The following is a 25,417-nucleotide window of genomic DNA, read 5'->3' on the forward strand; positions in this document are numbered from 1 at the left end:
TTAGCGGTTTCCGTGGCACACCTGTGTCTGCGTAGGGTGATATATAGTGTCATGTTGTGAAGCAACTTGTTTAATGCACTTGTATCCATCTCTCGGGGACTACACTTAAAGGGAACATGGAGTGATGTATTGTTTAACTGGGTGTAACAAAAGCCTAATACGACTTTTAAAGCACTAGAGGGAGTTTCTCCTCATTCTGCGGCACAGATGTTCCAATACACAACCAAGACGTTTCAAGGATTAATATTGGAGTAGCTTATAGCTGAGTGGTGCAGAAATAGCCTTTGTGAAATTTTTTTATAAATAAAGGCAGGACAACACAAATCTTTCACAAAGCAATAAGAGATTTGGTTTCTTACAGCTTGCCAGGTGTTACACAGGGAAGACATGTCATGTGCACATGAAATAAAGGTACAAAAAGTGCCTAAAAGGGTACAGGTACAAATGCTTGTTGCTTGGGCAGTACCATATAGGTGCATACAATTTTAACCCTAGCCAGCATTATATAACTACTTTCTACAATTTTCTTGGATCCTCCCCTGGGTGTGTCGAAGTGTCCCTGAGCAAGACACCTAACCCCCAAATGCTCCTGACAAGCTGGTCGGCGCCTTGCATGGCAGCCAATCACTGTTGGTGTGTGAGTGTGTGTATGAATGGGTGAATGAGAAGCATCAATTGTACAGCGCTTTGGATAAAGGCGCTATATAAATCCCAACCATTTACCATATGGGACAGTCGATCCTTGAAGAACAAAAATGTACCTCCACCGTCACTATTTCTGAGAGTGTATGAATGCAAATATGGGAATTTCGACAAGCTCTTTTTCTGCATTGTTTGTAAGCCCCAGCCCCAGTGCGTATGGAAATGTGAGCTGGAGGAGGCCTCCGATGGTGGGGGACAGCCGTCACCCAGAGCCATATCCCTTTCCTTAAAAATCCCCGTCGCTGTCAACCACCACATTCCAGTGGATAACTTGAGCAATAGGTGCACATTAACAAGTGACCGACCACTCACCTACAAGCATGCGTTCATGAAGACAGCTGCTCTCCTGCACTCAAGGCTATACATTCCCAAATACTTTTTTACAGCAGAACAGTTTTTATTAAGAATTTTTGTAGGAATGTACAAAATTATGTCATTTAAGCACATTAGATTTTTCTCCAATATTTATTCTCTTACATCAGTTATGAAACAAGAAAGAGCGGCTTTGCATTGTTTAATTTAAACTTATGGATATGGTATTTTGCTAATCAGATACTGAGAGTAATTAGATCATATTTGTGGAAACCTCTGTGAATAACACTGGAGATTCTTCATACGTACGGTTTAAACCTGTTTTAGAATGAGACACTTTGCATGCATATCCTCAAATACTATACTGAATAGTTAACCCACAATTGTCTTTTATATCATTTACACAACAATTCATGACACAGTGACTGGAGTAGGGTATGCTTTTAATTATGTTGACGTCTCATCTCTGTATTGGAAATAGCGGACGATATCGGTTGGAAAATGGAGCTCTATTCTATTATTTGAGGGACATGACAAAAAGGCTCTATTTCCTACTGTACGCTAAATTATTGAGTGTCTGCAGAAGCAATTAAAGAAGGCTATGACAACAAAAAAAGTACTGTGAAAACCATAACAGACTAGTTTGGAATCAGAGAGGAACACTTTAACTAAATTAAATATTGAATTAAATTAATTAAATAAAACTCCGCCAGAGAGAAAGAGCCAACACGTTAATAAGACGTGTTTAATAAATATTAATGAAATAAAGACCTAGGCCTATTTTCGTTTATGATATTCTTGTTGTTCCATCTGCTTGTGAAAATGTTGAACGTTTTGGGACCCACGGGAAGAGCATCTCGTTATCGAATTTCGATAGGTTTGTGGCAATTGTGTAAGCATTGTAGTGACCGCAAATAAATTTTACTTGTCATGACAAACGTATTCATATAACTCTACCTAGGCCATATCTATGGCACATGGTGGCATCCCAGAGCTTTAATGTCAGGGGCGTAACTAATTTTCAATGTCAAGGAATAATCGATTATTAAAGGGTCAACGCCGAGGTTAAAAGTTCGATTAATGAATATGGCGGATATTGTAAACTCCGTTGTTTGCCTCCTGACGTCAAGACACAGCAAGAGGCTGGCCATAAATCGAAAGAAGGCACTTGATTTTTCATTGGTTCATTTTGAGATTTAAAAAAATCTTATTGGTTGACAGAAAAATGACAGAGCATGTAAATTTGTTACGCGCAAAACACATTTTTAAAATGTTGGAACGTAAAATACACGTTAAAACCCAGATTTGTGTAAAGAAAATATTAATTTATAATCGAGCATTTCCAATTTATTTGACTACACGCTAAGCGCTTTGAAAAACGTTTTTTATTTCATTTTAACAGCAGCGACACAAGCTACCAATTGCCGCCCAGTTCCCTTTCAGTTACCAGGTGGATTATGTTAATATGCAACGCGCCCATCTCTGCAGCTACCATTCCGAGGTAAGACCAACTTGTATGTTTTTATTAAAGATGAGAAAACCCCGATCGTTATTTGAGTCCAGTCTGTAGTTCCATTGCCAGTATGAGACATTTTTCTCCTCCGTTTAGGTTTCACGGCCAGTCCGTATCATTTCACTCGATAAGAAAATTCACATTTCCTTGGGCCTCTTCTAACGCTGATTGTTGTTGTTTAGTCCCACCCAAAATGGAGAGCCGTCTTCCTTGTTCTGCTGCAGATTCCCTAGGACTGGGCTCAACCAGAAAGGGGGACGAGTGGGTCGGTTACAAACATGTCTGGGTCGTGCACAATCTGGACACTTGTGTTCTAAAACGCTGTGGTGTTAACAGCGGTGCTCCGGGTCATGTCTGATGATAGGGCACGTGCGGTGTGGCTTTTATCGTTTGTAATGTGGATATTTCGCCGTGCTTAGTTCCCGGGTTTCAGCAGGTTTTATTTTTGTGGTATGGTCCACTTGGAACTGGGAACCTGAGGGGTCAAAGTAGGGGGGTGGGTGAAAAAGTATATTCGGCACCTGGCTTGTTTTAGAGTCCCATAAACCATGTTTTTTTTCAGTTAGTTATTGAAAACGTTCTCTTGTATTTTTGACTCCGTTCTGCGCTAGCGCTAGCATACCCATTTTCAGCCTCGTTCCAATGGTACCCCTACAATGCGTTTAGACTGACCGTTTTGAAACTGATTTGGCTTTAACTAGAACTGCTAGTTACTGTGACGATTTGCTGTAAGGGGAGAATACCATACATTCACCAATAATATGTTTTACCTCTTATTTTGTTACTAGCATCGCCTATATTAGGATGTCGATATCCCAGCCCAATTTCTATGTGGCTGACTAGCAAGCTACGACACTAGCTGTGTAATTGTATCAAACGGTTATTGCGAACTAGTGTGGTTGGATACTATTACATGCAAACATCACATTGTTACATTTAAATTAATTAGTCTTCAGCATGCATCCCTCTGAGAAATCAAAAGAACACACATTCAACTATACGTGATCGTTTGCAATATATTAAATGCCTGATTATGCATTGATGCCTCTGTATACCCAGTTGCAAGTATGCAAACTGATTTTGAAAAGCACAAGTAGGCTGCTCAAATTGAATAATGCATTATTGAAGTGAAGTGTACATGATGTTCTCAGCAGAGATGCGGAAAGATTTCTGAAAATGCTCCCCCTAGGTGCAGCCCTTGAGTTATGACACTGTTTTGGGTTTAGATGTAGTTTGCATCAGTCCTCTCCTCTCAGATATAACCCAGGGTCACAGAGGTAAAGGCGGTCTTTGTGTAATCTTCAACGGTAATGAACAGAATAATCCATCATCATCAGTGAAACAGCGTTTGCAGACCATTGCAGCTCCTGTGGTGTGTAATTATCTGCCTTGCAGTGCATTTCATCTCAGGGGGGTATTTCACGAAGCTGGATTACTGAGATAGCTGGACAACTGTGCTGAGAAGAACCCAGAACAGCTCTTTTTACTTCAGCCCATGTTCCTCATTTGGAAGAGTTCTGGGATTTACTCGGTGCAGTTATCCAACTAACTCATTAATCCTGCTTTGTGAAATATAACACAAAGCAGGTGTTATATTTGGCCAGGTCCTTTTTCTGTTGACCATTCCGCACTTCACAGTGTGAGGAAATAATAAACAGTTTTACACATATGATCATTCCCCAGAGTTGCCCAACTCTTGCCAACGGTTAAACTGTGTCATTGCTGTGAGCCTGTGACATCATCGTAACCACTGGAGATCCATGACCTGCGAGCGTGGTGTGGTCAGGTGAAGGCGGGAGGCTGTTACAGAAGGCCCGTGGAGCAGTTGCCATGGAGACCAAGCAGGAAGTGGCCCCCGTGTGGAGCCAGCCGGATAACGAGGCCGGGAATGCCACTCAGGTTTGTGCTATGATCCCATGACCCTGCTCATAAGTCACTGGAGGGGCCCTGTTGGGTTGTGAGTTGGCCCTACGGCCCCTGGAGCAGCAGTGATTGAACGGGGCCGTACACGTGGCCTTGGGTGCAGACCTGTGGGCCCAGGCTCATGAGAAACAAGAGGGGCCCTGTTGGGTTGTGGGTTGGCTCTGTGGCCCCTGGCTCGTTAGAAACGAGGGGCCCTGTTGGGTTGTGAGTTGGCCCTGTGGCCCCTGGCTCAGAGACTGAGGGGCTCTTGTTGTGGCCCTTGCAGGTGCACTTTGAAGGAGGCACGGTGGCGCAGATTGTGTACAGCGGGGACCAGCAGGAGCGGGGGCCCCAGCAGGTGGTCTACGCCGCGGACGGAAGCTCCTACGCCTCGGTGGAGTCGGCGGAGCACACGCTGGTCTACATCCACCCAGCCGATGGAGCGCAGGTGAGCCCCAATGGCACCTGTAGCACAGGCCGCGGAACGTGGGGTAGCCTACAGTCAAGGTGTTCAACTGGAAACTGTGGAGTCACCGGTTTCAGCCCCCGGTTGGCATATAGGGATACTGACCTGCATCTGGAGAGAACCAAGAACCTCACTCCTGGTTCTGGAGAGTCACAGGGTGTGCTGGCTTTTGTTGTTACTCAGCTCTTAATTGATCAATGAAAGCAGTTAATTACACAGGTAACTCACCTCTCCTGGTTTATTGGGTCTGGATTGGTTGCTGATATTAAGACAAAAACTAGTAGAACACAGGCCTAAATGGAAGAAGAACCCTGCTGTTGGGCCCTTAACCCAATGCCCTTAACCCCCATTTGCAAATGTTCTCTCTGGCATTTCTCCCTTACAAGAAAAGTGAATACGTTCTCAATGGATACCCCCTAGTTAAATAAACGATAAACAACTGCTGGAGGCACTGTGAAGAGCTGGTTTGGCCGGGTCGGGGGTCGGTTCCATTTCCAGTTCAGTCAGTTCAGTTGGGGAATGAACTGAAATTGTAAAAATCGTTGTGGAAAGCATGTCAGTTCATGCTTTCATTGTGGAAAGCATGAACTGAGCATTCTTCAGTCCATGCTTTGAATCAGTGGTTGACATAAGAGGTACACAAGTACACGTGCGCTAAAAATTGTAGCATGTTAATCTTTTTGCTATGCGTTCGTACCTCTTAGGTGAACTTCTGCTTTAAATTTCAGTTCACTAACATTGTGAGAGCATTTTGATCTTTGATCTGTCCACCCTCCTACAGACCTTGTAGTGGCCATGTTATAACGCTGACAAAACGTTCCACTAACATTGTGAGAACATTTAGGTCTGAGCTGTCTTCCCCTGCCTCCCTCCTGCAGACGGTGTTCACAGATCAGCCCCAGCTGGCCTACATACAGCAGGACGGCACCACGCAGCAGGTCGGTGCCCCGCGCGGTCACGGTCACGGTCACGCTCGGCGGTTTGGGCCGCGCACTAAACCTCTCCCGTTCCCGTCTCTCCAGGTGACCGTGCTGCTGCCCAGCGGCCAAAACATGAACGCTGCCAATCTGCACGTGCTCAGTAACGTGGCGGAGGCCCCCCAGGCCCTACTGGAGCCTGTGCCTCAGGTAAGGAAAGGGGGCGGGGGGGGGGTCACCTGAACATTTCTTTGTCTCTTTAAAATATGTGAATGTAGGTCACTACATGTTTAACATTACAACAACCCAACTATAATAAAGCAGTGAGGCAGGAGAGGTTGTGGTAAATTTCTATTGTAGTCATGGCTAAAGGGTGTTGTTAGGCACAGGATGTACGTGGGTGGGGTGTTGGGGTCGTGTAAGTTTCTGAATGTTCATTTGCGGTCGCATCAGAAAAATGTTTGGGAACCCCTGCCTTAGAGGTTACAGTATTTTATTTTATTTTTAACCTTTATTTATACAGTATGCTCCTTTCATGCCGTTTTGTCCCATTCTGCCATGTTGAACGATAATTCAGCAGAATAGAGTGCTCCAGTTTGTAGTCCTAAAACCTTATGAACTAATGAAGTTAGCATTTTTGAGCCACTGATTTCCCATGCTTTTTTTCCATAGGGATCTAAATTTCTGCCGAAAATAAAGTCTGTAGTTAATGTGAGTTTAAGAGAGTTTCACGTTTTGTTCTACCAGTTAAGTTGCATAAATCACCCGTGATTGTTGAAGCTGTTATGTTGTTTACGAAGGTAAGTTGCTAACAAGTAGCTATATTGAAACTACAAAATGTTATGTACAGGCGGGCTAGTATGAAACTTGGAATGGTGGCTGGCAGAATACGACCGTTCTGGTTGCAAAGTTGCACTTGTGAATTGACGTGCTGTGTGCTAGTGACAGATAACAGTGTTTGCATCACTGCAGTATTAAGCCACCATGTGTCATTACTGGGCACATAAACCAAGGTCTTGTCACCCCTATTGGAGCAACATGAAAACTCTCCTCTGGCAGGTGCCAACTTCTGTGTCCGCGGCCTCCTTGGCAACCATGGCCGTGGGCCAGTCTTCACTCAGCCACCTGGGGCCCCTGGGGGCCACGGACTCGGCCCTGGACTCGGACGAGGATGAGGACGATGATGAGGCAGATGACTCTGACCTGGATGACTGGGACCTGGGGCCCCTGAGACCTTTCAACCCTCAGGACCTGTGTGAGCAAACGAGCCCAGGGGCCGGAGGATTAGGAGCAGGCCTCCTGACCACATTCTGCAGTGTGCTAGCTTTTACAGTCTTGATTTATACTGGGGAATTTTTAGAAATAGTAGTGAACACCATGCATACTTATTCAGCATTCAGGGAAGATTAATGGCTAAATATGAAAGGGGCAAGGTGAAAAATTTTACAGAGAAATCAGCATAAACTACACAGCTGTTCCCCTGTTACTGCTCCCTCTCTTATTTCTGTGATCAGAGGGCTTTGCTGGTAGTGAACTATTGTCCCGACACTGTCAAAATGTTTTATGACCCATATCTCTCTCCCTCCTCGCCCCGCTCCTTCCAATTCTGCCCTCTGTCTCTACCCCTCCCTCCCTCTCTCTCCCCTCCCTCCTCTCCTTCTCTCACTCCCCCCTCTCTCTCCCTTTTGCTCTCTTTCTTACCATCTCTCTCCCCCTCCCTCCTCTCACTCCCCCCTCTCTCCCGCTCTCTCCCTCCATTTCTCTCTCTCACTCTCTCTCTCATCTCCCTTACCTCTCTCCCTCTTTTTAACTATTTCTCTCTCTCTCCCTCTTTTCCTCTCTCCCTCTCTCAGGGTGTGAGGAGTGCAATAACGCTCACCCCTCGGTGTGTCTGAAACACGGGCCCCTGCACCCCATCTCTAACCGGCTGGTTCTGTCCAAGGCCCGGGCCAGCCTGCCTCTCGTGCTGTACCTGGACCGCTTCTCGGCCGGGGTCTACTCCAAACGCCGCATCCCCAAACGCACGCAGTTCGGCCCCGTGGAGGGGCCCTTGGTGCGACAGAGCGAACTGCAGGACGACTACATCCAGCTCAAGGCAAGACCCCTCCCCAGTCCCCTTCACCTCAGGGTTGGGGGCCCAATCAGTATTTAAATGATGTAAATTTAGGAAATTACAGTTGGCAAATCCAGAGGCTCATTCCAGTCGGTTATTTTTCTTTTTTCTCCATGAGCGCATGCTTTGCAGAAGCATCTTTTCGAAAAATAGATATGAGATATCAATGATGGACCTGTGGATCAACCTCTCCACATCTGCCATGTCTGTAACTGATGTGGCTTCAGACTGAAGTTTAAAGGACATTCCATTTGCCGAATTCATGTTTTCTCGATTTCCGCGTGTTCACTTCTTTTTCTAGCCTCTCTCAATGGGTGGAGCTAGGAGTAGAAAAATGAGCAATTGGAATTGGTGCCCAAGGTTCAAAAAGTAAAAGTGCTCCAAAGCATTTTGTTCCAATCTCCTGGATTTGCTAATTAGCACAATTTTTCAGCCAAGAGGTAGAATTAATTACTGAAATCAGCTTGCTGAGTTAATGGGTAGAAGAAACACATGGCAGGACTTTCTGACCCCTGGACTTTCTACCTCTGGGAAAGGAATTTCACAACAAGAAGGTCCTGGGTTTGAGCCCCGCCCGGGCCTTTCTGTGTGCATGTTCTTCCCGTGTCTGTGTGAGTTTCCTCCGGGTACTCCGGTTTCCTCCCACAGTCCAAACACATGCAGGTTCGGGACTACAGATGAAAATGATCTCATTAGCATTGATGTGGAAACTGAAAATGTTGATTAATGTGCTCTGTCCCTGATTAAAACAAAAAAAAATCTTTAATTTACTGAATTGAAATGGAGTTGAACCCCAACCCCGATGGACAGTTTTCCCATGACGCTTTGTGGGCAGGATTCTCAGTGGAAGGAAAAGGCCAATCACTGGGATTCAGAGGGGCGTGGCTAGTGCTAATCTGCATATCTAACCCCTCCCCCCGCCCACAGGTGTGCATGCTGGACGCGCCCAAAGACGAGCAGCGGGAGGACACGTGGGTGGAGCTTTCAGACGAGGACCGCTGCAATTGGATGATGTTCGTCCGGCCCGCCCAGAATCACCTGGAACAGAACCTGGTGGCCTATCAGTACGGAGCAGACATCTACTACACCACCATCAAAAACATCCAGCCCAAACAGGAGCTCAAGGTGTGTGTGTGTGTGTGTGTGTGTGTGTTTGCCTTTCCCAGGCTTTGTAGAGGAAAATAAAATGACTCAACACCCACAGAGGTGCCTACAGTAAACAGAGCTCCTCAAATTATTTCACAGATGATGTAAAAAGAGACGATGACAACAATAAAAAGGCAAAGATGGCTGAACAATCTACTATGCTCCAAAGTACTTTATTACAAAAAAGAGATTCCATACACAGCAGACCTGGTTCAAATACAGAACTGTTTTGGTTTCAGTGACTTTTCTGTGCTTGATTGATCTTGCCTGGTGCAATTGAGCCAACCAAGGGGACCAGTAGGTGGGGTTTGCACTTTTTGAGAGTATTTCTTTGGTTCCAATGCACCAGACAAACTCAGTAAACTCTAGAAAAATATTTCACAAAACAATTATATATTTGATCCAGGTTTGATACACAGTGTCTTCTTCAGAGTGTAGACAAGATGATGTTCTTGTCACAGAGAACATTGTGGACATATTTCTTTTTCCAGAATTTGGAAACATTAACATTTTGGTGAGTGTTTGAGAGACATACTGGAGTCATTGCTTCCTTTAAGGTAGCCCTCCTCCTCATAGAGTCTCCTGGCCTTGTTTCTCTCCAGGTGTGGTATGCTGCCTCTTATGCAGAATTTGTCAACCAGAAGATTCATGACATCACCGACGAGGAGAGGAAAGGTGAGATTCATTCACATGATCACATGATCAGATGCATCTTGGCCTCTTCTCTGAAAATCATGATCCGTTGTGGCTCTTCCCAGCTAACAAATACATCTCTCACAATGTTACTGGAACACCTTGCCAGTGTTAGAACATTACTGCATGGCAGCAACATTGTGAGAGTGTTTTGTGTTCGCTGGGCTTCCTCTTTCACCCCGAGCCGTGAAGTAAAAGAGCACCCACGTTTCTGAAATCTCACGGAGATAGATTTTTCGGCGTGATGTAACGGAGCGTTGCGTAACGGCGTTGTGTTTTGGGCGCAGTCCTGCGCGAGCAGGAGAAGAACTGGCCCTGCTACGAGTGCAACCGGCGCTTCATGAGCTCCGAGCAGCTGCAGCAGCACCTCAACATGCACGATGACAAGCTCGACTTCGTCACCAGGTAACCGCCGCCGGCCCGCTGCGGCTCCACGCCGGCCGGCCGGCTCTGAGACTGACGCCCCTCCCAGGCGCTAAAGTTGCACCTCTATGTGTAGGCCATGCCAGTGTGCTTTTATACACACACTGGTCTAAATGCCAAACATGGAGGATGAACGTGTATTCACTTTAATATGTGTTCTCAATTGGATTTTAGTCCTGTCTCCCCTCACAATCCAAAGACAGGTAGGGTTTGACTAACTAGAGAGTCTAAATTGCCTGTAGGTGTTCCCAGTGCATGCTGGGATAGGCTCCAGTCTCCAGTCGAGCCTGACCAGGGGAAAGCGGGTTAGATAATGGATGGATGGATGTGTAGCTTCCAGACCTTGCTGTAGTGTGTGGCAGTGGATTGTGACGAGTGCTGGCTGTATTTCTTCAGGCTGTGACTTTTGGATCAGGTCCATGGGGGTGAGAATGGGTTGTGTTTCTGAACCTCGCCTTTGTGCCGCGTCTCCTGCAGGGGGAAGGGGCGGAGCCGGGGGCGGGGCAGGAAGCGCTTCGGCACGGGCCGGAGGCCAGGGCGCCCGCCCAAATTACTGCGCCCCGAAATCTCTGTGGAGATCGGCGAGGACCGGGCACAGGTACCCCATCTTTCCTGAATGGCTTTGAGCCTGGGTGGGGGTCCGTGGAAAGTGTAACTCACTGAAATAATCCGAATGGCATTAATTCAGTGACTCTCTTTGGACTGCCTCTGTGCTCCAGGACATCCTGGGCTTTTCGCCGAAGGGCCCGTTCGGAGAGGGGCCGGACGGGGCCCTGAATGGACTGAGGGACATGGACCTGGGGGCCCAGGGCGGGGTCCCCGGCACCCCTCCCCGGCTGGATTCGCAAGACGGCCTGGCCGAGCTACCCCCCAGCAGCGAGCTGGCCCCCGTCACTGACTCCCCTGAGACCCCCCTACCGGGGGCGGACCCCCCCGAGTCCCCCAAGGAGGACACGGGGCACGGGAACCAGGCCGACCCCCACCTCACCCCCGAGGACATGAGAAGGGCCCGTCGGATTCGGGTACGGCCTACGTACCCCCCCAACCTCAATCTGCGCTCCGTCTCTTAGCTTTAGTCCTGCTTTGCCTTGACTGCAGTGTGTGTCTTTCCCTCTTTCTTTCCCTCTCTCTGTTTCTCTTTCACTGCTTGCCTCCTCTAAAGATGGATCTGCAGGTAGGTCAGATTTGGGCATGGAGGCAGCCCCTCTGTGTCTGTAATGCATGCAGACCACGTAAAACAAACCCGCGCCGGCGTCCGGCCAGACAGGTGGAATGCTCTTTGGCCGCCATTTTGTGTTGTTGCTCACACTTCTTTTAATCCCTTGAGTTTGTGTGCATGTGATTACCCCAATCACTGATGTGTTTCTGTGTTAAACTCTGACAGAGTACATACGAGTCCCACAGGGACCATATGTGCTCTGTGAATGTTGGTCTAACACTGAAAATGCTACCGTGCATGTCTATAAGTTGCTGGTTGTTGGGTAAGCATACGCATACACGCGATATAACTTCTCGTCTCTCCTCCTGACCTCCAGAACGCGGCCCTGCAGCACCTCTTCATCAGGAAGACGTTCCGGCCCTACAAGTGCTCGCAGTGCGGCAAGGCGTTCCGCGAGAAGGACAAGCTGGACCAGCACCTGCGCTACCATGGCCGCTCCAGCACCTGCCCGCTCACCTGCCACGTCTGCAACAAGGGCTTCCTCAACAGCGCCGCCCTGGAGGCACACCTGCGCCTGCACGCCGACCAGAAGACCTACTCCTGCCTGTTCTGCGCCGAGTCCTTCGACCGGCTCGACCTGCTCAAGGAGCACGTGGGCATCCACCTGGTGGACGGCCGCTTCAGCTGCCCCTCCTGCAAGAAGCGCTTCAGTGACTTCATCCAGGTGCGACCCGCCGTGGCTCCTCGCAGGGAGACCTGGGTTTTGTAGTTTTTCCCCTCGGCATCAAATTTAATAATGGTGATAGGTGAATCAACAGCATTACTAATGTTTTGAGCTGAGCAGTTGAATGCTGATGCTACTGGAAATTGCAAAACATTCCTGGGGCGGCCTGTAGCGTAGTGGTTAAGGTAAATGACTGGGAGACGCAAGGTTGGTGGTTCTAATCCCGGTGTAGCCACAATAAGATCCGCACAGCCGTTGGGCCCTTGAGCAAGGTCCTTAACCCTGCATTGCTCCAGGGGAGGATTGTCTCCTGCTTAGTCTAATCAACTGTACTTCGCTCCAGATAAGAGCGTCTGCCTAAATGCCAATAATGTAATGTAATGTAATTGCAGAAAAAAACGCTTTCCAAAGGATTAAAGGAAATACTGATTCTATGTTTTTGAAAATGAAACTTTGGGAAGGTGTTGGACTTATGAATATTTTTTTAATTGGTGCTTGCTCGCTTCCTCAAGTGAAACCCTTTCTTTGAGGATCATGTACAATGACTTATTGACTTTTCTTCTAAAAGTGTAGAATTGATTAGAAGCTCCAATTACTGAGGCATTTTTAAGAGGTAGCTCTGTTTTTCACAAAACTGCCACTGGGCTTCCTTAAGGAAAATCCATAATTGAAAATGCATTTGTTCCTGCCTAATTATAAAGTAGGCTTGAAAGTGTTGTTTTCTACCATGTTATGATTTGGTAATTATTCAATTTATTTGTTGCCTACATTATTTCTAATTCAGGGCCCTCATTTCTAAAATGTAGACCAGGGCTGCCCAACCCTGTTCCTAGAGATCTATTGTCCTGTAGGTTTTTACCCCTAAAATGGTTCACCTGATTCTTCTAATTATAAGCTGAATTATATACCTAGCTGCTGAATGAGGTGTGCTTCATTAGGGCTGGAATAAACACGTACAGAGAGATGTCCTGGAACAGGGTTCATGACTGGTATGCGGAAGGTTGGTTTATTCAAGCTCCGGTGGACCCACGATAAGATCCATGCACGATCCCTTGAGCAAGGCCCTTAACCCCACATTGCTCCAGGGGGGATTGTCCCCTGCTTAGTCTCATCAACTGTACGTCGCTCTGGATAAAAGCCTCAGATAAATAACTGTAACGACGCAGGTAAACGTAAACGTGTTCGTGTCGACGTCGCCCCCTGCAGGTGAAGAAGCACGTGCGCAGCTTCCACTCGGAGAAGACGTTCCAGTGCACGGAGTGCGACAAGGCCTTCTGCAGGCCCGACAAGCTGCGTCTGCACATGCTCCGCCACTCCGACCGCAAGGACTTCCTCTGCTCCACCTGCGGCAAGCAGTTCAAGGTGAGCAGGGAAGGGAGCGCTGGACAGGGTGGGTGACGAGTTCCTCCTCCATCGTGGGTGATGTGGTGCCTCTTCCTTTTCGTAGGGGTTGTTGGTGAGTTCACAGCTCATGGAGGCTGCAGGAAGAGTTAAATGTTTACAGCCTGAGTGTGTGCTGATTATCTTAAGGTTTTGTGCTGTGGCCATGGTTCGTGTCAAGATTAGAATTGTACCTCGCTGCCCTTGTCGTGTCTGTGTCAATCCATGGTAACAGTGGTAGAGTTGGTATAAATACATGATAGAATATTATTGAGATGTGCGAGGGTCGAGCAGGGTGCAAGGCAATATAGGTTAGCAGAGATTAAAGTTAAAGTAGAACCTGAGCACCTGAACGCAATATAATTCTTTATTGGTGTCAAGACGAAGACCCACTACGGGTTGAAACATTGCTTGACGCTAATAAAGAATTGTATTGAGTTCAAGTCTGCAGACTCTACTTTTACTATGAACATGTGATAACCGCGGTAGCGTGTCTCCCCCGTGTCTCTCGCTCCACGCAGAGGAAGGACAAGCTCCGCGAGCACATGCAGCGCATGCACAACCCCGAGCGCGAGGCCAAGAAGGCCGACCGCATCCACCGCTCCAAGACCCTGAAGCAGAAGGTGCCCACCACCGACATCGAGAGCTTCATGTTCAAGTGCCGGCTCTGCATGATGGGGTTCCGCCGGCGCGGCATGCTGGTGAGGCCCCTCCCCTCGTCCCCGCGGCGACGCTAACGGGCGGGGCTCTGTCTAGGTGTGCGCATTAGCCAGCTGTATGAAAAGGTAGTGCAATCATTTGGCTGTTATAATGCACTTTAATCAACGTTCTTCCCTTTTAAAAAAATCCCAGGTAAGCAGCCAGTCGGCCAGCTAGCATTGTTAGACCTAAGTCACGCCACTTAAAAAGGCGTCGGTGGAGAACTAAATGGAATGTTCATTTAAATCGTTCAACATTATCTGTTTGCTGCAAACATAGTTTGAACATCTGTCAGGTGTAACAGGGTCTCTGTTTGTGCCTGCAGGTGAACCATCTCTCCAAGAGGCACCCGGAGATGAGGATCGAGGAGGTTCCTGAGCTCACCCTCCCCATCATCAAGCCCAACAGAGACTACTTCTGCCAGTACTGTGACAAGGTATCCCCTTCCTCTCCTTCCAAAATGATGAAATGTGATTGGTTTATTGTCTGCTGTGTGTCATCAGGTGTCTTTGTCTTGAGACCAAGGACCACACTGGTAATACTGAGTGTTGCAATGCTTTTTATCTCCTAGGCAGAACTTGCATCCAATGATGTACAGTAGGTATTCTTTTACCCGAAATAGTCAAGTCAGTCAATCAATCTCTCTCCTCAGGAAACAGCAGGCAGCAGGCCTGAACCAATGCTGTGTTGATTCTTTATAGTATGCAGATGGACTGGTAGACTGGGTTTTAATACAGTGGATAGGATGACACATCCAGGCTATTTAAAGATTAGTGCACTTAGTGCACTGCAGCATTAAAAAGTGTTACTGTGGAACAGCTTTACACTTACATATCTCAGTTCATATAAACCTACTAGAATCCCAACTCACTCCCAAGAATTTCACATTTCATTTTGAAAAGGGCAGTGCAAAACAATCCATAAAAACAGAAAATGGATGTGTGCACTCAGTTTGGTAATTCCGTGCCCGATTGGTTTGTACAGATTTTTCTTCTGCTGGTGTAACCTATGGCAGGTGCACAGGAGACTTAAATTGAGGTTGCACACTCTTGATACTATGTTTATTATTAAACAAAACAACACCTCAACACCTGTGTGCCTGGAATCCTTGATGTTTTATGATAAACATACATTCTCAGAGTGAAAATAAGTGCGTGACCTCAATGTAACTTCCCGTATGGCTGCGTGTTGGTCCTTGTCTCATAGGTCAGGCTGTGTGCTGTGTTGTTTTTATTTAGGTGTATAAGAGTGCCAGTAAGCGGAAGGCCCACATCCTGAAGAACCACCCGGGGGCCGAACTTCCCCCCAGTATTCGAAAACTGCGGCCGGCAGGCCCCGGGGAGCCCGACCCCATGCTGAGCACCCACACCCAGCTGACCGGCACCATCGCCACGGCGCCCGTCTGCTGCCCCCACTGCGCCAAGCAGTACAGCAGCAAGGTCAGACACTACCCCACCCAATACTACACCTGTTATACGACACCTGCCCCGATTCTACACCCATAATACTACACGTGCCCCCACTGCGCCAAGCAGTACAGCAGCAAGGTCAGGCACTACCCCACCCAATACTACACCTGCCCCGATTCTACACCCATAATACTACACCTGCCCCCACTGCGCCAAGCAGTACAGCAGCAAGGTCAGGCACTACCCCACCCAATACTACACCTGCCCCCATTCTACACCCATAATACTACACGTGCCCCCACTGCGCCAAGCAGTACAGCAGCAGGGTGAGGGACTACCCCACCCCAACACTATACCTGTTATACTACACCTGCCCCGATTCTACACCCATAATACTACACCTGACCCCACTGCGCCAAGCAGTGCAGCAGCAAGGTCAGTCTGAGGCCCCCTGACAATTCAGTTCAGTTCATTTAAATTAAGTTCATTTCAGGTCATATCAGTTCATGTCAGGTCATTGTAGTTCATGTAGCAACTGACAACAAACTGTGGAACATAGCAGCAAGGTCAATCTGCCCCCTAACAATTCAATTCAGTTTGGTTAAGTTCATTTGAATTCTTATCAGTTAATTTCAATTCAGTTCTTTTCAGTTCAGTTCATTTCAATTCTGTTCTGTTGTTAAGTCCAGTTCACGTGAGTTTAATTCAATTCAGTTCAGTTCAGTTCATTTCAGGTAATTTTAGTTCATGTGGCAACTGACAACAAACTGTGGAACATACATGAACCAGATGCATTACACAAGTTTCAGTCCATTTAAACTTGAAGACTCTACGGTGGGAAATAAAAAACCGTAAACGTCTTTAGAAGTGTCCCGCAGAGCTGTCTCCGTCTCCCCCAGACTGGGGTTGGCTCTGACCTCAGCCCTGTCTCTGTGCCCGTATCTCTGTCCCTGTCCCTCTGCAGACTAAGATGGTGCAGCACATTCGGAAGAAGCACCCAGAGTTCGCCCAGCTGGCTAACAGCATCCAGGCCCCGCTGGCAACGGCTGTCATCAGCAGCGCCCCGGCTGTCATCACTGCGGACGGCACTGCAGCAGAGGCAGTGGTGGTGAGAGAGAGACCTGCGTGTGTTTACACACACACCTTACTGTACGCAATGTGCCTACAGTTACATACAGACACTGCAAACAACACACACCTTACTGTACGCAATGTGCCTACAGTTACATACAGACACTGCAAACAACACACACCATACTGTACGCAATGTGCCTACAGTTACAAACAGACACTACAAACAACACACACCGTACTGTACGCAATGTGCCTACAGTTACATACAGACACTGCAAACAACACACACCGTACTGTACGCAATGTGCCTACAGTTACATACACACACTACAAACAACACACACCGTACTGTACGCAATGTGCCTACAGTTACATACAGACACTGCAAACAACACACACCTTACTGTACGCAATGTGCCTACAGTTACATACACACACTACAAACAACACACACCTTACTGTACGCAATGTGCCTACAGTTACATACACACACTACAAACAACACACACCTTACTGTACGCAATGTGCCTACAGTTACATACACACACTACAAACAACACACACCTTACTGTACGCAATGTGCCTACAGTTACATACACACACTATATAACACACACTGTATGTAATGTACCTACACACACCCTACATTTACCATAATGTGCTTACATACACATGCACACACAAACACACACTCACACAAGCACCCTCATACTGTAAGAATGCTGATGCAGACACACACACACACACACACACACACACACACACACACGTCTCCACGGCTCTGGGCTGATTCCCCAGCGGTGAAGGTGACAGCGCCCTCTTGTGTCCAGACCACAGACCTGCTGACCCAGGCCATGACGGAGCTGTCCCAGACCCTGACCACAGACTACCGGGGGGCTCAGGGAGACTACCAGCGCATCCAGTACATCCCCGTCTCACAGGCAGGGGGCGCCCTGGCTCAGCCACAACACATCCAGCTGCAGGTCGTCCAGGTCGCGCCGGTAAGACCCCTCCCAATCTTAATCCACATGTTCAACACCTTTACCATGGACTATTGTTCAGTCTGTATATGCACACTCTTTCTGTGGTTCATTTAACATGCACATCATAAATAATATATAAAATAATAATTCAACAGTAATTAGCCATTCCAAGAGGAAAAGGGGGGCACAGCATGAAAAAAAAAAACATCGACAACCTCAAAATACATTTTGCTAATTAAATCCGAAATGCACGTCAAATGGTGTGTAAGTACTATACATATAACATGTCCATAGATTTCCTATGAACAGACAGTAGATGGAATTAATAAAGTAGAGGAGTAACCTCATTGGCTGTTTCCAGGCGCCCTCTCCCCAGGGCTCCCAGCATTCCACGGTGGACGTGAGTCAGCTGCACGACCCCAGTGCCTACGGCCAGCACTCCATCCAGGTGCAGCACATCCAGGTGACAGAGGCCACTGCAGCCGGGCAGGGGGGGGCCCAGGTGAGACCCGGCAGGGAAACGGGCTACACGACCACCTGGGCAACTGCACTGAATGTGCTGCGCAAAAACCTGGGATGACCAAAGAGCTGTACTCAAGAAGGGCTGTGGCTCTGAGCCAAATTCATTACTTGTTAAACTGTGACTATACATTTGGACTACAATCATTACTGTTCAGTGAGAAAATTGCATGAGCGTGTTGTGGAAATATATATTCTTATATAACATATATATTATTATTTTTAAATGATGATTAGATTATGCTTGCAGTTTTGTTGGCTTGAATGACCTCCTCCAGTTGGAGCTGAATCTACATTCGTTAGGAGGAAAAACTCTTTGCTCAGACCATGCCTATTGCGTAAACTCAGCACCTATGCTTGACGTACGGTCACGTTGTCTTCCATTCACAATTCTTCAGGCTTCAGTTGATGTTCGTTCAGTGTGACCTTGGCACTGTCAGCGGTTGGGTAGCTCATTAATTGCAGCAGTTGTCTGGCTGTGCCGTCGCACACTGTTCTGGTCACTGCTTCCAAGCCGATATGCGAAGGCAGGCAGTGGACATGAGAGACAACTTGTAGGTTAAAACAAACTTCAACATGTATTGGGACCAATTAAATGCAAGTTGAACGGTGGATTTTTAAACCAGAATACGCCGTTGGTGAAACTGCCGAAATTGAGTTCAATGATGTGAACTCAAAGCTCAGAGGTTGATTCTCTCATGGTTGGTGAGAGTGCTGTTTCACAGTCGCTGGTTGCTAGGTCACCCATTTTGGGGCCTACACATTGGGGCCAGGGTGGATGTGACTTGTGTGTTTTTTGCTCTTGGGGAACTCCAGTGTTGTGTGCTTCCAGGTCACAGGTCAGGCTCTCAGCCCCTCCTCCCAGCAGGAGCTTAGCCCCACCCAGTTGGCCCCGGTGACCCTCGCCCAGGGCAACGCCCTACAGACCACCTCCTCCCAGCAGGGGGCGGTGCAGCACACGTACCTGCCTGGGAACTGGAACTACAGGGGTTACCGTGAGTCCAGCTCCTCACAGACACACAGGAACTCATATACTCGCACAGAAAAAATGTTCAGTCTGTGGACCGGCAATTCTCAGTCTCAAAGTCTCTGGGACCACCGCACATTGTAAATTCAGCAACATCATCCATTTTAATATGACTAACTGTCTGGGGACCATGCTCCTTGTGAGTTTGGGAACAATGACACTAGATCAGAGCTGATCTCCCGTTCCTGGAGATCTATTATCCTGTAGGTTTTTACTCCAACCCTAACAAAGCACACCTCATTCAACAGCTAGAGATCTTGTTGAGGTGCTTTTCATTAGAATCAGGTGTGCCAAATTAGGGGTGAAACAAAAATCTACCAGACAGTAAATCTCCAGGAAGACTAAAAAACACTGGGCATTCGTCCCAATGCAGTTTCATACAGGTCTAATAATCCCTCTCCTCTTTCCCCATTGGCTGCGCTTCCTCCATGGCTCCTCCCCAGCCTCGGAGATCCAGATGATGACGCTCCCTCACGCCCAGTATGTTATCACAGAGACAGGAGCTCCCGTGACCACCGTCAACAGCAGCCAGGTGAAAACGGTGAGTCGGGTGGAAGTGGGAACCATTTTCGTGCATCTCCTTTGTCTTTATTGGGGAAGTTCACCTGTCTCCAGTTTCTGTTTGCACGTGTGTGTGTGGGTATCAGACTTGGGTTAACAAGGCTCTATGCTAACACATGTACCTCAACTTAAAGATTTTGGAGCACACAAATTAATCCCAATTAGTTGTATTTACATTTAAAACACAACACATTTCAGGAGTGAATGCTTCTGAGTGAGAGCCCAGGTTAAATATGCATTTGAACTCCATTAATTATTTTGGTAGGTAACCATTGAAAATGCTGCAATGGCAGAAAATGGCAGATCCCTGATAATTTTCCACAGAAATATACCTGAATATGGGAAATCGTATGACTCTTTCTCTGAATACTGCTTAAAATAGACTTGGGCTACTCCAGGTCCTGCGGGCCACAGTGCATGCAGGTATTTTCTCCAACCATGCACCACCTGATTTCGCTAATGAGCTCAGTTACTGAACCAAGTTGGTAGAACATTAATTGGCAAAATCAGGTGGTGTAATGCATGTGGCCTCAGGACCTGGAGTTCAATGGTGTTGAAATAGGCTGTCAGCAATCCGTCTAACTGGTTAAAGTTTTGCACGTGAATGGCTGCGGCTGTAGCTTACCTGCTGCGTTTCTCTCTGTCCTGTCAGCAGACGCACTACGTGATCTCTGAAGGGCAAGCGGAGCTCGACCCAAAACTGGTCCAGGCCTCGTCCCAGGTGCACCCGGACCAGCTGGAGCAGCAGACCTCCGACCCGCAAGCCCCCGCCCAGTACATCATCACCACCACCACCAACGGCAACGGATCCAGCGAGGTCCAAATCGCCAAACCGTGACCCGTCGCCCCACCAAACCCCGACCCACAGTTCCCCCAAACCTCCCCCCGGGGCCACCCCGGTCCCGCCTTCACGCACACAAACATTCTTCCAGTTGGCAGGGATGATGGAGGAAGAGGTGGATCTCAACCGAACATCTGTGTGTCCGTCACGGCTTCAAGCCTCATCACAACTGGGGGTGTGACCCACCCATGACAGTGGAAGAAAAGTGGATATCGCACAAAATTACAGGACTTGATATATCTATATTTTTTTTCCTTTTTGTTTCCAGAGGCAACCGAGTTCATAACAGTCCCATAATACTGTGAACGAGCGTGTTTATATTTTTTAAAACACTGGAACGTCTGCATCAGGTGCAGTCTCCCTAAAGAATGACTGAACATAGACACAGACAGAAGCTCTTAATGGCAGATCCGTCCTCCCTTAAACACCCCCCCCCCCGTGCTTAAATCTAACTTAAAATCCTCTTTCCAAAACTTCTCTCCAACATACCAAATTTGCGAAACACCTCCGTTGTGAAAAGTCCACATTTGTATATTTGAGCTTTTTACAAACACAATGATTATTGTTTATGAGCTGTTTCATATGATTTTTAGAAGTTAGTGCAGGCGATGAAAGAATGAACCTGTGCGGTGTTCGTATCATTGGTAGAGAGCAAAGTACTTGTGTTGCAGAAATAAAGGAACTCTTAACAGCTTACTTAGTTGCGCAGTTCCTGTTACACAGTCAAATCTTAAATCAAGAGAAGAGGGACAATCTTTCTGAGCGAGTGGATGAAGCACAAGGTTTTCTTTTTTGGGATGCAGATTGATATGAAGACTTATGCGGAACAAAATACATTCCCTCTTAACACTCATTGTGCCAAATGATCCAACAACTGGACTACAAACCTGCAAATCCTCTTTAGGACACCTAGGGTGATATGCCTTACTTTAAACATCAATGTCTGAGGTTGTTAGTTGTGATTTCCCCCCAAAAAAACTTTTTTGCCATTTTGCTTTTATCTACACACATAAACGTTTTGGCACACCTCACCGAGCCCTGCTAAGTGTTTAATGTGTTGTAACATATTTGCCCTTGACCAGCAGCTGTTCAGTGTCTCTAAAGGGAAGAAGATATTTGTACAATTTCTGCCATGGTGATGGAACAAAATGAGCTTATATAAATAAGAAACATTATAATAAATGTCTCCTTTCTGTACAGTGGTATACAGGTGCAGTTGTCCCATTGTTGTATGTGCCATTGAGAAATTGAACAAATAAATAATTTTATATCCACTCATATCTTTTTGTATTTCAGAGCATTTCTCACAATCTTGGAGAAGGTTATCTCTGTCAACCCCTCTCATGTCTTACAGTGACCACATAAACAATCGTGTTTTGACAACCATGGGTTTTACATACGGTTTTCATTTGCTATGGTGTGATCACTGAGCCTGGACTTGGATAGGTGTCAATGTGTTGTTCCTCTGAAAGATGATCGCTATTCTGTCAGTGTGTGTATTCTCTGTTTAAGTTTTTCAGACGGATGTTTTTCTGAACTAGTGTAGCCTTACTGGCTGTTTGAGATTTCATATGTGCCTTATTTTCCCCCATAGATATGAATTTATAATTCAAACCATTTTCATTTCGTGGTCGATGCGCTCAGCTCGTCTTCTCAGTTCAGACACTTTGATCGCACCAAAGCTTCCCGTTACAAGGAAGTGACGCACCGGCCGGCGGAAGACTGCAAGTTTTGATGCAGCAGCGCGCGCCAAAGCGCACACAAACCATGTACGTTGGATTATGACAGAAGGGAATTAGCTGTAGTTAGCTAACTTTATAAAAACTAATATTTATATAAAATAGATCTTACCTTACATATATCTAATGTATAATGTATCACGGTAGTTTATTTTTATTTTTGCAGAAACAGTGGATAGCCGTAATGTTTCACAACTCATTGCAGTCGTGAAGCTAGTTAGCCAAGTTGCAATAACTTTTGTTAGTGTTGTAGCTTGCTAGCTGACTTTCCAGCTACACAGATTTTTAAAAATACTTAGAATACTAGCTAGTCAGTTCGCTGTTTTCATGAACTACGAAGTTGCTGTGCTGTCATACTAAACTGACTCCGTCGGGTGAAAGTCACCTAGCTACAGCTACGATAGCTCTGTTAGTTTGCTTGGGAGTTTGCTGGATATTTTCTGTAGGAGTGTAGTGACGGGTGACGAGTGATCGGTATGTTTCATTTAAGCGGCTTGATGTGTCATTGCATTTCACTCTCCGTATTGTTTTTTGTAGGTTGCTGTTACTTTCTCGTTGGTGTAAAATCTGCGTTTTCTGATAACTTTTGTATCAAGAAAAACACAATTGTTGTTAATATTTCCTGCACTGTGCTGTCTTTGACTTCTTACCGGGACAGAAGATGGCTGTGCCGTTTGTACAGGACTGGGATTTGGTACAGACTCTGGGTGAAGGTGCATATGGAGAGTAAGTTACTCTTCAACCTCTGTCATCTATGAAATTGATTCCAGAATGAGGTCCTGGGGTCCCTCTGTGCATTCTGGTTTTTGCTACAACCTGACTCTTGCACAGTGCATCCATCTGACATGTATGAGTAGCTACCAGACCTGACTATCAACATTCCAGAACCAGCAAATGTATATGAAACATCAGTAAAACTCTTAATGTAGGCAAGTTATGAAAATCTGTAACCTTGGTAGCATTGTAAGAGAAACATCCAATATTATAAAAGACTGAATGTATTATATTGTGTGGGTGGCTGGGGATATTTAATGGCCCTTCCCCATCCCTCTCTGGCAGAGTGCGGCTGCTGGTGAACAGGAAGACGGAGGAGGCGGTGGCAGTGAAGGTGCTGGACGCGTCGCGGGCCAAGGACTGCCCGGAGATCATCCGGAAGGAGGTGTGCATCCACAAGATGCTGTCGCACCCCAACATCGTGCGCTTCTTCGGGCACCGGCACGAGGGACACACGCGCTACCTCTTCCTGGAGTACTGCAGCGGGGGGGAGCTCTTCGACCGCATCGGTGAGAGACGGGCTGGGGCTTTCAGTCTTGAGGCACCTTATATACACCTTATATACACCTTATATTCACTAATCTGTATTGCCTGCACTAGGAGCCTGGCACAAAGTGAGCAGACATTACACTCTGTAAATGTGAGCGGTGATAGATGTGTAGGGCTGTAACAGCAGGCCTCTGCTCTCTGGGACAGAGCCGGACGTGGGCATGCCTGAGAAAGAAGCTCAGCGTTTCTTCCAGCAGCTGATTGCAGGCGTGGTGAGTACTGCAGGAATGGCACACCACCCCCTCTATCTTAAATGCGCTTCATCCTGTGTGCACAATTCAAGGGTGTCAAAGCCCTTTTATTTCCACATAGAACACGAGATTGTGCTTTATTCTCTGTGGGCTTTTGCATTTTAAGTGTAAAAATAGTCAAGAAATGTCAGCAAAAAAGTTATTGTTGAATAAAAGGCTGTTATTAAATATTTATTATGTTTACCGGCCATGCTCACAAACAGAACTATCCGGAGACTTGGTATCTCTCTCTTAATAATGAATTAAGCAAGTTGAAATACTTGTTATATAATTGAAATCTATTCAATGTCCATCTACTTCTTCCATGAAACTCTGCTGCAGTTTGCATATAAAATAGGGAGGATGTAGAATTGATGGACTTATCCAGTATGGTCAAACAAATAGTTCCCATTTGGCCCCAATTGGGAACTATTGCATCTTGGTTGAGGTGTGTGCTCTGTTTCAGGAGTACCTGCACAGTGTGGGGATCACACACAGAGACATAAAGCCAGAGAACATTCTCCTGGATGACAAAGGTGAGGCTAATGCTGCTACAGCTGGGCTCTTTCCATTACATTACATTTAATGTACAGTAAGTGCATATCGAGCTACTACAATCATTGAACAACTTTGGAACATAGGTCTGATAATGTACAGTTCACATAAAGTATCAGTCATCCAGCCATGAACATCAAGTGTAGTTCACAAGATAAATATAGCCAAAGCCAATAAAGTTACGGTATGAGGCATGATTGCAAGAATTAGGGTGAAGTACTACAACATCAAGATTGAGAAACATAAATGGCTTTCTAACTGTTATCAGGCATTCAGATTAGAGTAAAGTTATTTAGCTGATGTTTTAGCTGTCCAAAGCGACTTACATGTGATTAGCTAAGTGGGGACCAATCCTGCACTGATCTTATTGTGGCTACACTGGGGCTTGAACCACCGTCCTTCCAGGCACCTTAGCTGGTAGGCTGTAGCCTGCCTTCCGGTTCTAACCTGCCGGGTTCCTTTCCCCAGATAACGTGAAGATCTCGGACTTCGGGCTGGCCACCATGTTCCGCCATAGCGGGCGGGAGCGGAGGCTGTCTCGGCTCTGCGGGACGCTGCCCTACGTGGCCCCGGAGCTGATGAGCCGCGCAGAGTTCAGCGCCCAGCCCGCAGACACCTGGGCCTGCGGCATTGTCCTCACCGCCATGCTGGCTGGAGGTGTGTGAGTGTGTGAGTGTGTGAGTGTGTGAGTGTGTGAGTGTGCGAGTGTGCGAGTGCGTGTGTGAGAGAGAGTGTGTGTGTGTGTGTGTGTGTGTGAGAGAGTGAGAGAGAGTGTGTGTGAGAGAGAGTGTGTGTGTGAGTGTGTGTGAGAGTGAGTGTGTGTGTGAGTGTGTGTAAGAGAGTGTGAGTGAGTGTGTGTGGGTGGGTGGGTGTGTGTGAGTGTGTGTGGGTGTGTGTGTGTGAGTGTGTGTGCGTGAGTGTGCGTGTGTGTGTGAGAGTCTGTGAGTGTGTGTGTGTGTGTGCGCGAGTGCGTGTGAGTTTGTGTTTCTGTGTTCTTGTTCTGGCAA

General features: G+C 46.9%; 2 protein-coding genes across 9 annotated transcripts in view; both read left to right on the forward strand.

Annotated features, from left to right (window-relative positions):
• Nucleotides 1-2,271: 2,271 nt before the first annotated feature.
• Nucleotides 2,272-21,841, forward strand: LOC133133643 (PR domain zinc finger protein 10-like). 5 transcript variants are annotated; one of them, XM_061249756.1, is made up of 23 exons: nucleotides 2,272-2,515; nucleotides 4,211-4,426; nucleotides 4,716-4,877; nucleotides 5,774-5,833; nucleotides 5,918-6,022; nucleotides 6,872-7,067; nucleotides 7,666-7,907; nucleotides 8,853-9,050; nucleotides 9,674-9,746; nucleotides 10,052-10,169; nucleotides 10,665-10,785; nucleotides 10,907-11,209; nucleotides 11,723-12,070; nucleotides 13,277-13,432; nucleotides 13,972-14,151; nucleotides 14,475-14,585; nucleotides 15,388-15,588; nucleotides 16,523-16,666; nucleotides 17,463-17,633; nucleotides 17,977-18,117; nucleotides 18,967-19,129; nucleotides 19,605-19,702; nucleotides 20,375-21,841. In XM_061249756.1, the coding sequence occupies exons 2-23, from the start codon at nucleotides 4,358-4,360 to the stop codon at nucleotides 20,558-20,560; spliced, it is 3,546 nt and encodes a 1,181-aa protein (XP_061105740.1). In that variant the 5' UTR covers nucleotides 2,272-2,515; nucleotides 4,211-4,357; the 3' UTR covers nucleotides 20,561-21,841. The 5 variants fall into 5 exon arrangements, with proteins under 5 accessions (XP_061105740.1, XP_061105743.1, XP_061105744.1 ...); XM_061249759.1 differs by having other exon boundaries at nucleotides 20,378-21,841; XM_061249760.1 differs by having other exon boundaries at nucleotides 17,977-18,078.
• Nucleotides 21,842-22,205: 364 nt separating this feature from the next.
• chek1 (checkpoint kinase 1) overlaps nucleotides 22,206-25,417 on the forward strand; it is an 8,227-nt gene continuing 5,015 nt past the window's right edge. Inside the window, exons 1-6 of one of the 4 annotated variants that reach the window (XM_061249115.1) lie at nucleotides 22,206-22,332; nucleotides 22,961-23,028; nucleotides 23,362-23,585; nucleotides 23,773-23,837; nucleotides 24,322-24,391; nucleotides 24,879-25,067. In XM_061249115.1, the coding sequence (XP_061105099.1) occupies nucleotides 22,964-23,028; nucleotides 23,362-23,585; nucleotides 23,773-23,837; nucleotides 24,322-24,391; nucleotides 24,879-25,067 (613 nt within the window). In that variant the 5' untranslated portion in view covers nucleotides 22,206-22,332; nucleotides 22,961-22,963. The other 3 variants (XM_061249117.1, XM_061249114.1, XM_061249116.1) reach the window with 3 other exon arrangements.

This window comes from Conger conger, chromosome 7, assembly GCF_963514075.1.
Source record: "Conger conger chromosome 7, fConCon1.1, whole genome shotgun sequence".
Classification (NCBI taxonomy): domain Eukaryota; kingdom Metazoa; phylum Chordata; class Actinopteri; order Anguilliformes; family Congridae; genus Conger; species Conger conger.

Excerpts from the sequence above, each read along its gene's own strand:
- LOC133133643 (XM_061249756.1), top strand. The coding sequence starts at position 4,358 with ATGGAGACCAAGCAGGAAGTGGCCCCCGTGTGGAGCCAGCCGGATAAC. Across the intron at positions 12,071-13,276 it reads GCTTCAGTGACTTCATCCAG|GTGAAGAAGCACGTGCGCAG; the intron begins GTGCGACCCGCC and ends CGCCCCCTGCAG. Across the intron at positions 14,586-15,387 it reads TCTGCCAGTACTGTGACAAG|GTGTATAAGAGTGCCAGTAA; the intron begins GTATCCCCTTCC and ends GTTTTTATTTAG.